The sequence below is a fragment of the Apis cerana genome, linkage group LG5 (genome assembly GCF_029169275.1).
Source record: "Apis cerana isolate GH-2021 linkage group LG5, AcerK_1.0, whole genome shotgun sequence".
NCBI classification, from domain to species: domain Eukaryota; kingdom Metazoa; phylum Arthropoda; class Insecta; order Hymenoptera; family Apidae; genus Apis; species Apis cerana.
The window spans coordinates 11573596-11585210 of record NC_083856.1 but is presented as its reverse complement, the minus strand read 5'-3'; the positions used below and the strand labels follow the sequence as shown (position 1 = coordinate 11585210).

The window sequence follows — 11615 nt, the reverse complement described above, 5'->3', positions numbered from 1 at the left end:
ATGCAATCAAAAATTTATTTTTTTTAACCTATAATCTAGGCTAATAATCCTTCAGTTACAAAATTACAACCTAAAACTTAAAATTCTTTTATAATTTAATACTAAATGTTTCATTTTTAACTTTCATATATAATATAAATAAAATATAAAAATAATAAAATCTGTGACAAATTATACATCATATAATTAATAGTTCAATTTATTGTTAAAATATTAAATTGCATAAAAAAGTAATTATAATATTTTTGATTGTCTTATATATTTATATAGATATTTATTTCATTCTTACAGTAATAATGAAAAGTGTCTATTAAAGGTTACAAAATAAAGATAAAATCGCAATGCATTTTGTAAATTGTAAGGTAAAAATAAATATAAAAAATTAGTAATATTAAAATTGTCATTTTAAGTTTATTTTAAAGGATACATACTAGTTTATAACATTTGTTCATTATTCATTTGTTCATAAACTAATTGATACTAGTTCACTTTGTTCGTGGCTATCGCTGCATGTGACGACATTGCTCGGAGACCATGAGTAATGGGGGGAAGAAGGGAGGTAATGACGTCGTAGCTCTCGCTTGCTCCATTCACTGACCGGCCGTCGCCGCGAGTAGTCGTGAGTTTGTCCTGCTTTCTTCTGCACATCGATACCGTTCCAGGATCTAACGGAATATCCCGGAAGCGTGTTTTAGACTTTCTTATTTCTTTTTATTTAAAATTCTTTCTATAGAATATTATAAATTACTATTACCGTTATTAAAAGAATTAAGTTCAAATCGACACTTTTTAATCAAAGCCTGGAATGTATTTGTGAAAGTTACTTATTCTTTCCATCTTTCTTCCTTTCGTGTTTTACGTTGTGTGCGCGCGCGCAGTCGTGTGTATGATTTGTGTACATAATAGTGTTTGTACGGATTCGAGAAGGTCTTTGGACGCGAAAGGATACGATCGATTACGATTCGTGGAAGGAGATATGACCGTCGCCGGAAAGGTAAGTTCTTTTAGAAAATGCTTTCGTTTTTTGGATTTTAATATATAAATTTAGATGTAACTATATATATATATATATATATTTTGTTAAAAATTAAAAATTGTAATATCAGAAATCTATCGTTTATGATTTCTTCATTTGTTTTGCTTATTTTTAAACGTGACAATTTAGATTAGATATAGATAGTAATGGTTTTGACTGTATTATATGCACATGTGTGTATGTATGAACGCGCACGTGAAATTAAAGAAAATTCTAAACTACAATATATATTTTTCATATATTAATATTAATAAAATTTCATGAACAATGTTAAAATATGCAAAAAAGTATTTTGTTATTTATTTTTATTAATATTTATTAAACTATTTATATATTTTTATATGATTGATTTATTTTGTAAAAAATAATTTAATTTAAAATAAAATATATTTATTTTTTATTTAATTTTATTTAACAAATTTTTAGTTTTAATAATCTTTTATTGTATGTTGCTTTTTTTCTTTAATTAATATTATATTCTTTCTGTTCTATTATTTTATAAGTAACAGTGTCATGTGTGACCACATGACCTAAATTGGAATAATGAATAAAAATCGTTTTTTGAGATATAATTTTTTAATTGAAAAATTTTTTTATTATTGAATATTTTCTTTATAAATTATTTTATAATAATTTTTTTATATTTTCTTTAAAATATATATAGTAAAAGAAATACAAATTTATATATTTGAATTTTTTTAATTAAATAAAAATTTTTTAATTAAATAAAAAATTACAAAAATAATTTAAATGGTGAATATACATTATATGTATTATATAAATGTAAATGACCTACATGTATTAAATTTTTTATTATATATTTTTTTAAAAGAAAGTTGTCAAATTATCATATTGTTATCAAACATTTTTCCATTTCTATTTTACTATATATTTATTACTTGTTTGGAAACGATAAATATCAAAGAAAAATAGAAAACTTATTAATATATATAACTTTAATATATAACTTCATTATATATTTATTTTGTTTTATATTTTTTATTCAAATTTTTTTACATTAGGAATAAATATAGCTGTTAAAATAAAGTCTAAATATTTCTTTAATTATGCCATATTTAGTGTGAATAAAAAATTTTTACAATTTGATTAAATTTATAAAAACATTAATAATAAATAAACAAACTTATTAATAACAAAAATATATATATATATATATATATATATATATTATTATTGCTTCAATTAGAAGTTAGTTGCGTCTTTTTTTTGAAAATTCGATACATAAATTATAGATCGAATTTAATATTTAAATATTTGAATTTTTGTTTATAACTTTCAGATTATTTGAATAATTGAATTCATTCAATTAATTAATTTTAAATTGAAATTTATTTGAAGATATTATTTTAAAGATAATTGAAGATTTATTAATAATTATCTCAATTTTTATGGTTTATTACAAAGTAAATAAAATAAAATGATATGATATTCGTTTATTATTTTTGATTATGGTAGCAAAATTTATATAAGTATTTATCATAAATAGAATTTATATAAACCCATATACCATGTATAGAAAAATAGAGAAAAGCAAAATTACGAATTGAATAATTTATAAAAAATATTATAGAATTATTAATATTTATAATATTATATAAATTTACAATATTTATAATACAATAGATTGAAAATATAAAATCAAAATTTTTTTTTATACTATTTATGTTTTAATAATAAATAAAAATTGCATTGAATTTATAATTTATTAAAATTTAAATTTAATTAATAATTTATTTTTTACTCAATTTTTGTTTCAATCTTTTGTAATTATTTTACTTCTTATTTTAAACAGTATTTCGATATTTTCTTTTTAATCTAAACAGTTAATCTGAATAATTGAAGGCATTTTTTTATAATTAAAAGGTAATCGTATAATTTTTATTTCTTCATTATATCTTAACATACAATAATGATGTATGTTTCAATTTGTAACTCTATATTAATGAATACTTGGTAAGTGTTAATTTCAAATATTTTCTAACCTCAGTTTAAGTTGGTAACATAAATACAGTGAATGCAAGCGAACGAAAGAAGAAAGCTATTGTCGCTCAACACTTAAGTCGATTAACGATGAGTCATCACTTCTGTTGAAAAGAAATTTTTATAATTTTTATTCTTTTATAATGAAAAAGATAGCAAATAAAAATAATATTTTTTATTTTAATGTAAATATATTTAAAAGATATTTATATAAAAAAAAAATAAATTTTGTTAAAATAATTTCATTCTTTAATAAAATTTCATTAATAAGATTATATTTGATAATGTACGATATAATTTTTTATAAATAGATTCATATATATATATATAATAAATATATATATATATAACAACTAGTAGTTGTTATTATACTTAATATTATAATTAGTAGTTATTTACAAAAAGAATTATTTAATTCGATAATTTTTATTTTATGCAAATGGATGTTCTTTTTTAATGGGATATCTATTTATTTTTTGCATATTTGAAAAGATTATGAATTTTCTTTTAATTTTATTACAATTTATTGTTTTATTATGAGAAAATTTATTATTTTTTTAATTTAATAAATATCAATTTAAGTATTTAGAAAAATAAATAAATGAAAAATTAATAAAAACTTATTAGATAGAACCTTCATTTGGATATGTTTATGAGAAAAGATAATATGATTAAAAAAAGATTACATATTATCTAATAAAATCTTAATTAAACCAAATTTGGATTTTTAGATATAAAAAATAGAGATATTTTAACTAAAATTTTCAAATGAAAATTAAAAAGAGAAAATTTGCAAAATTTTTGTTTATTTAAAATCCTTTTATCACAAAAAATAAAATAGAAAACAAGATGATTTTTTTTTTAAATTTGATAAATTTTATTGATTCTATGGACCTTAAATAATTTTTTCATAATTTGTTTTACAATGTATTTATAAAAAAAAAGTGATATGATGTTTTTATCATATAAAATATAATGAATCGATATTAAAATAATCCAAACTATTATGATAGTACATTTTCAAATAAAAATGTTTAAAAATTCCGTAAATCAATCTATATTACAAATCTAATTACAAAAAAGTTGAGCATTAAAAATTTATTATTTTATTTTTCAATTGATTATAATCTTTGTGAATATTTTAAATATAATTTTATACATATTGTATTAAAATTATATTGATTTATCTTGAAAATTGTTTTGAGGACAATGACACATTTATATGTAAAAATATATATGTAATCGCAAAATAATGATTGCTTTAGTATAAGTATATAGCATATACATGTGGCCTCCATATGCATTTCACCATCAGAAGTTCAAAACAAGAAATATATATGAAGTGTTAAGAAACATTTAGCATACCTTTAGAAGATATCAAGACAAAAATAAAAGTTATACGAATAAAATTTATTTTTCAAGATATAAGCAATTTAATTTCCAGTAGAAATATTTATTAGACAAACCAATAATGATAAATATAATTAGTTAAATATCATAAATATTAAGAAAGCTTTAAATTTTTTAAACGAAGAATTAATATCATTTCAGATATATTACCATTATCGAAATTTTAATGTAATAATAAATATATATGATATGATATAAATATATATTATCATTACTATCGTTGATATCGTATATTGTTGTAATTATACAAGACAAAAAACAAATTTTTTTATTAAAAAAATAAATAAAAAATTGTAAAAGTTTATTTTATATATATTATATTATAAATACTATAGAATTATAAAATCATTGTTGAAAATCATAAATATCTGCATATCTCCATATTCGCCAGAATTCACAGGTAATATAGATTAATGACATAATCAATCAGTTAATAACAATATCTTTTTCACTAATTTTTGATTCTTGAATCAAATGAATCGAAAGTAGAAAATAATCGAAACTTATTTTCAATTATTTTATTTATACATTATCGATTTATGCATTGATACATTTGTATAATATAATTATGATAGTTCATTTATACAATTTGAATTTAAATAATTAATAGTCATTATTATGCGTATTTTATTATTATGATTTTATTATCATGAAAAATTATAATTAATAAAAGAAATCAATTTAAATAATTTATGAAATATATTTTTTATTAAAAAAATTCTTATTAATATTTAATCACTATTAATTTTTACTTTGCTTTTAGAAATACGTAGATTGTACTGTTCTCGAAACTGAAAGTATTGCTGACGCTGAAGATTCTTCTTACGATAGCGACTACGAAGCTGAAGATCCAATTGGATCTACGGATATTCATTCACAAGAATTGCAGGTATTTATTCAAGTATTCAATTTATGAATCTTTTTCATTATAATAAAGATAATGTAATTTGTAAATTTGTTCTTTGATAAAAAATTTATGTGTAAAATTTTTCAATTTCTTAGCAATTTCTCAATTTTTCGTTTCTCGTTTATTTCATCTATGTTGATTTTTTTAAGATTTTCCTAATTTTTATCGGATTTGTTCATAAATTTTTAATTTCCTGTATTTTTTTTAATTTATCAAATTTCTTGATGTATGTAGATTATTTCATACAAATTTGTAACAATATTTCATAGAAAATAAATATAATAAAAAATATAATCTCGCAATTTTAATTCATAATTGATTCATTTTTTTTACTGACAAAAATTTTTTCTTATAAAAAATTTTTATAACAACATGAAATAATATTATTATATATATATTAAATATCTGAAATTTAAAATAATTTAGCGAATTAACATTTTAATAATTAATAGTTTAATTTTAAATCATAGGTATCTACTTCGAATCATTCAGATGTGTCCAGGACCGCCTCGGATACATTGGCTGCTGAATTTGCAGAATATGTTACAATACAAGGAAGTCCACCTCAAAGTGTTCAAAGTCCAGGTACACGATTTCTTATAAAAATAATATAATTTTTTTTTAACTAACTAAATGTATAAATTTCTTATTTTATTAATGACAATATAATGTAATGAATTCCTACTAGTAATGGTTTAATAAATTTAACTTTATGTACTTAACTTTATAAATTATATATTTATATCTTCAATAATTTTAACAATTATTATTAAATTTAATATCCTTTAATTATTTAAAAAAAACTTTATTTCGAAAAGCTTTGTGTATTGTGTACTCACCTATGTGGAGATAATTATAGATTTTTTTATGAATGGCTAATCTATTTGAAACTTATAAATTTATGCTTTCCTTTGGAAAAATATATCATCATTTATCCTTAAACCTTTCTTTACATGTAATTTTGAAATCATGCACTTTAAAATCATCTTTAAACTTTTTTCATGACATCGTGCACATACCTATCACAAATTTCTCTAACATTTTAGGAATTCCTCCCCTCCTGGCACTGATGCTTCGTGTGTTTCAACCGAAGATCCTAAGCTTCTTTATGTGACAGGCCATCATAGATATTTGAGTCTATTCGAGGTCGGGTTTCTTACTACTCTCCTTGGTGAGTTGTCCTCATTCACCTGCTTCTTTTATTTATTACCCGTTTTAAAAAGGCACAGATTTTCCAATTTATTCAAATCAATATTCTCCTCCTAACTATCAATCTTTTAACTAATTTGTTAATCCTTTTTTTTATTAAATATACTAATACTTTCGATCTAAATTATTTTTTCAAAATTTCGTTATATATTTATATGCTATGTTGATATCTATTTTTTTATTTCTTTGGTGTATTTTTAAAATAGATTAGTCTTCATTATTTTTCATATTATTAAATTTAGAATTTTTATATTTGATGAAAATATGGAAAAATATGGAATAAATATGGAATAAATATACATAATTTTAATTAATTTAATTAACTTCACTAAACAATAATCTTATGCTCATTTGTTAGACATTTTATTTTATATTTATGTTATGTTATTAATACTGTAGTATACTAATATAATATAATAATATACTAATATACTAATATAATATATTTATTTTTAATTTATGGCTTTATTATTAACAAAATAAATTGAAAATTATATAAATATATTTGTATATATTTTTTCTAATATAATCTCCACATAGACAAGTACTTATCAAAATTTTAATCTTAAGTATTTAAAAAATAAAGATTGAAGATTTCAATTTACAAATTATTATGTTCATCTGAATACTAAATAATATTTTGTGCATATATGGAATGGAATAAAAATTATTCAGAAGAAAGTTTTGTAGATATAATATCAAGAAAAATAAATAATTATTTTTATTATTTTTGTTATTTTCATTTTATTTTTATTATTAAACTATTATTTTCATAAATAATTTTCATATATAATTAAACTATTATTTATTTTATTCATAATTTAGAAAGCATTTGAAACTTAACTTAATTTCTGAATTAAAATCTATCTGAACATATCTTTGATTACATTAAAAAATTATTCAATATTAATTTTTCATAGAAAATTAACAAATTTATTAAAAATATTAAATATTTATTTTTTTAGGATACACAGCTAGAGTAGAATTTGCCTTAAAACTTGGTTATACAGAACGTTTAGTTCAAACTGCACTGGAAAAATTGGGTCCAGATCCAGAACAAAATGAACTTTTAGCTGAATTGATAAAATTGGGTGCTAGCTGTTCTCAAAAATCAGTTGATACTTCAGAAGAATCTGATAGTGTTGTAGATTCTGATTTAGCAACTACTGAAAATAGTGGATGTAGTCTGAGATCCGTTGTAATCGATGGAAGTAATGTGGCAATGAGTCATGGAAATAAGGAAATATTTTCTTGTAGAGGAATCAAAATTTGTGTAGATTGGTTTAAATCAAGAGGGCATAAAGAAATTACTGTATTTGTGCCTAAATGGAGAAAGGAAACTTCTAGGATTGATAATCCAATCGCTGATCAAGAAATTTTAGGAGAATTAGAAAAGGATCGTTTATTAGTTTTTACTCCATCCAGGTTTGTACATAAATATAATTCATTAATATGAATTTTAAATAATCTATCATGTATATATCTCGATTATTAATATTATTATTAATATTATTATATAGTTTATAATTTTTAATTGCAGATTAGTTGGTGGCAAAAGAATGGTTTGTTATGATGATCGTTATATTTTGAAACTTGCAGCAGAAATTGATGGCATTGTTGTTAGCAATGATAATTATAGAGATTTAGCACAGGAAAATCCAGAGTTTCGAAAAGTTATAGAAGAAAGAATTTTAATGTATACTTTTGTAAATGATCGTTTTATGCCACCAGATGATCCATTGGGTAGAAGTGGTCCAACTTTAGATAATTTTTTGAGAATTTTTCCTAAAAAGTCTGATCCAGCACCACCTTGTCCATATGCAAAAGTGTGTTTCATCAAATTATTTAAATAATAATTAATGCAATAATTAATTCAAATTTGAAAAATTGAAATGATTGATTTCAATTGAGGTGAGACTTCGTGAGTGTTATAAGAATATATAATGGATTCAGAATATAAAATTTTCAAAACAATTCATATTTTCGAAAAATATAAATTATTAAAAAATTGAAATGAATATCTATTACATATGAAAATTTATATCTTTATGAATATATGAATTGTCAAAATTGAAATTTCATATTTTGTCCATTTTTTATCTCTATAAAACTCACTAAGTTCATTTCGATTCGCCATTCATAGAATTATAGCTAAAAACTTTATCAAAAATGACAATTATTATTAATAATAAAATATAATAAAAAATAATTTTTTTAATTGTAGAAATGTACATATGGAAATAAATGTAAATTTCGTCATCCAGAGAGAGGCCCTCATCCTCAAAAGTCAGTCACAGAAAAACTAGTAGAACATGTACAAAAACAACTTCAAGTAAGAGATTCAAATTTAAATATTTTTTTTTTATCAAGTAATACATTAACAAATGTATTTCAGCATCAACCACTTTGTAAAACTAAATCTACAGTAACTGCTAGTACTCAATCATTATCTCCAGTTATAAAAAGTAAATCCGCAGAAAATGTCACACTTGATCAACCAATAAATTCCTCAATGCAAGGAGTACAAGTATCTTCTACTATGAGTTCTCAAGGTAAATTTATATTTTTTTATTTGAAGATGTGTTTATTAAAAAATTTTTTGTTTGCTTTATTTTATTTTATATTATTTTATATATTTTTTATATATATTGTTATTGAAACAATATATATAATATAATAATTATAATAACTTTTTTAATAGCTTATCATTCTTCTGGTTGGTCAGTAGGAAGATTGAATAAGTTAGAAGGAGAATCGCAAAATAAACATAAAAAGCTACAGAGACAATTGACTTTGAATCCCGTTTTCGATCCTCGACTTCATCAGTTGAGACAATATCAGCAATCATCTCAAACAAATTCATTATCACAGCAAACTAAAATTACATCTACAGTACAGCATAGAGCTTTAACTAGACATTCTAGTAATGAATCAGCGTATAGAATTGGTTTGAAGTAAGTCTTCTATCCTTTTATTATTTTTTCATTAAAAATATTGATTTTAAGATTTAAATATAATAAATATTATATTTTATTAAATAAACATGATAAATGAAAAAAATTATTTACATTAAATCAGTAATTAGAATTATGATTCATAATTAAATAAAAAGTTATATTTAAAAAATATTTATTGTTCAGTTGGGAACGTTCTGAAGGACAATGTCATCAGCACGTAACACGTATTGCTTCAGCACCTGATTCTTATCAAGCTTGGTTATCGAATAATTCAAATATGTCTTTACCATCTGGATCAAATCAACGATTAGGTGCTTCAGATCCACAGTTAAATGTCGTTACATCTCCTTTATATTCGGCTATGCCATCAGATGTATTAAGGGAATTCCTTGATACCAGAACAAAAATACATTATCATTTAGCAAATATTTTTCCTGAAGAACATGTGAGAACTGCTATGCTAATTCATCCATTTGAAACAGATCCAATAGAAATCTGTGTTGCTATTTTGAAAATGTATCCACAATAAGAAATAAGGATCGTTTTATTTGTTTATTTAATTTATATTTATTAAATAAGTATAACAGATAAAAAGATTTAAAACATTTGAAATATTGTAATATTCATTGAAAAAAAAATTATATGAAAAAAATAAGGAAAAAAATGTTGTATAATATTTTAAATATGTCTAAATTATTTTTATTTTATAACAGAAGTAACCATTACATAACTTTGATTTGAAATATCTAATTAATAGTATACTATAATTATACTATGAATTTACAATATATTTAAAATTAATTTTTAAAATATCTTTATTTAATAAAAAATGAAAAAAGTGATATAACGAATTAATGCTATATTTTTGTTTAATTAATGAAATTTTTTTTATGATCTATATATATAATTTTATGATATTTATAAATCTTATTAAATTTTATTTAAGATATTTCCTTGTATGTAATTGTGTGTAATTATTTTGTATATTATTTTATATATAAAATATTTATAATATTTTATATATAAAAAATATTTCATTGACAATTAAATTTGGATATATAATTGAAAAAATATCTCATAATTTTTAATATTAATTATTTATGTACTATATATGTATTATTATCTTGAATATATTTTAAATTTTATAATTTAATTACTTAAAATATATAAATAAGCGGAATTCTAAATGATGAATTATCTATTATCTTCTATAAATACATTTTCACTTTTAATCCAATTTAATGACAATAATCATAAAAATAAAAAAAGTGTATCCAAATAATTAACATAATTTTTACTATATTTTAAAATTTTTTTCAAGGAGTAAAGATTAAGAATACAATCTTAAATTATAAAATAGATTACATTAATAGATAATATATTTTATTATATTATATTACTTATTTTTAATTATACTACTTATTTATAGTTTTAATATATTTCTTAAATTAAATTAAGATAAAACAATTAAGAAGAATATTAAAATTTTCAATTTTGCAATATAAAACATTACAAATATTTAGAATATATAAATTATAAAAATATATTTTCAGAAATTGAAGTTATTAAGTTTTATAATTAAGTTTTCTAAAAATTTTATAAATTAAATATTTTTTTAAATCTATCATTTATTATATAATAGTAAATATTTTAAATATAATATAAAATAACATTTTCATGAAAGTCAAAATAAAATAAATTTAATGCATTTTTAAATTAAATGAAAATGATAGGAATATTGATGTCTAAAATAATATGTTAAATTGTTTTTTATTTACAATACATTATTAATTATTTTTTATTTTTAAAATAAATAAGTATATTTATTTTGAATAAAAATACTCCTTTTTTATTATAATTAAATATTGTATTATTAAATATTGTATTTTTTTTATATTTAGCAATTAAATACAAAAGAAAATTAATAATAAATCATATAAAAGCGATTCATGTGTAAAGAAATCATTTTAAAAAATAAAACATTTAAGAAGGAACATATTTTGTTATTTTAATTCAATATCTATTTTAATATAAAATAAAATAATAATAATTATAGTAAAATATAAAATAATAATTTTGCAATATTTATATTATA

At 19.8% G+C, this 11615-nt stretch overlaps 1 protein-coding gene across 3 annotated transcripts; it reads left to right on the top strand.

The window, feature by feature from the left end:
- Window positions 1-321: 321 nt before the first annotated feature.
- Window positions 322-10053, top strand: LOC107997781 (probable ribonuclease ZC3H12C). 3 transcript variants are annotated; one of them, XM_062075308.1, is made up of 9 exons: window positions 322-362; window positions 485-994; window positions 5211-5336; window positions 5825-5939; window positions 7529-7988; window positions 8104-8389; window positions 8788-9115; window positions 9265-9517; window positions 9704-10053. In XM_062075308.1, exons 2-9 carry the CDS (start codon window positions 887-889, stop codon window positions 10047-10049), a joined length of 2022 nt encoding a protein of 673 aa, XP_061931292.1. In that variant the 5' UTR covers window positions 322-362; window positions 485-886; the 3' UTR covers window positions 10050-10053. The 3 variants fall into 3 exon arrangements, with proteins under 3 accessions (XP_061931292.1, XP_061931294.1, XP_061931293.1); XM_062075310.1 differs by lacking the exon at window positions 322-362 and having other exon boundaries at window positions 586-994; window positions 8788-8895; window positions 8959-9115; window positions 9289-9517; XM_062075309.1 differs by lacking the exon at window positions 322-362 and having other exon boundaries at window positions 586-994; window positions 8788-8895; window positions 8959-9115.
- The last annotated feature ends 1562 nt before the right edge of the window (window positions 10054-11615 follow it).

Coding starts and splice junctions, on each gene's coding strand:
- LOC107997781 (XM_062075308.1), top strand. CDS start 887: ATGATTTGTGTACATAATAGTGTTTGTACGGATTCGAGAAGGTCTTTG. Junction 5,337..5,824: donor TTCATTCACAAGAATTGCAG/GTATTTATTCAA, acceptor TTTAAATCATAG/GTATCTACTTCGAATCATTC. Junction 7,989..8,103: donor TTAGTTTTTACTCCATCCAG/GTTTGTACATAA, acceptor TTTTAATTGCAG/ATTAGTTGGTGGCAAAAGAA.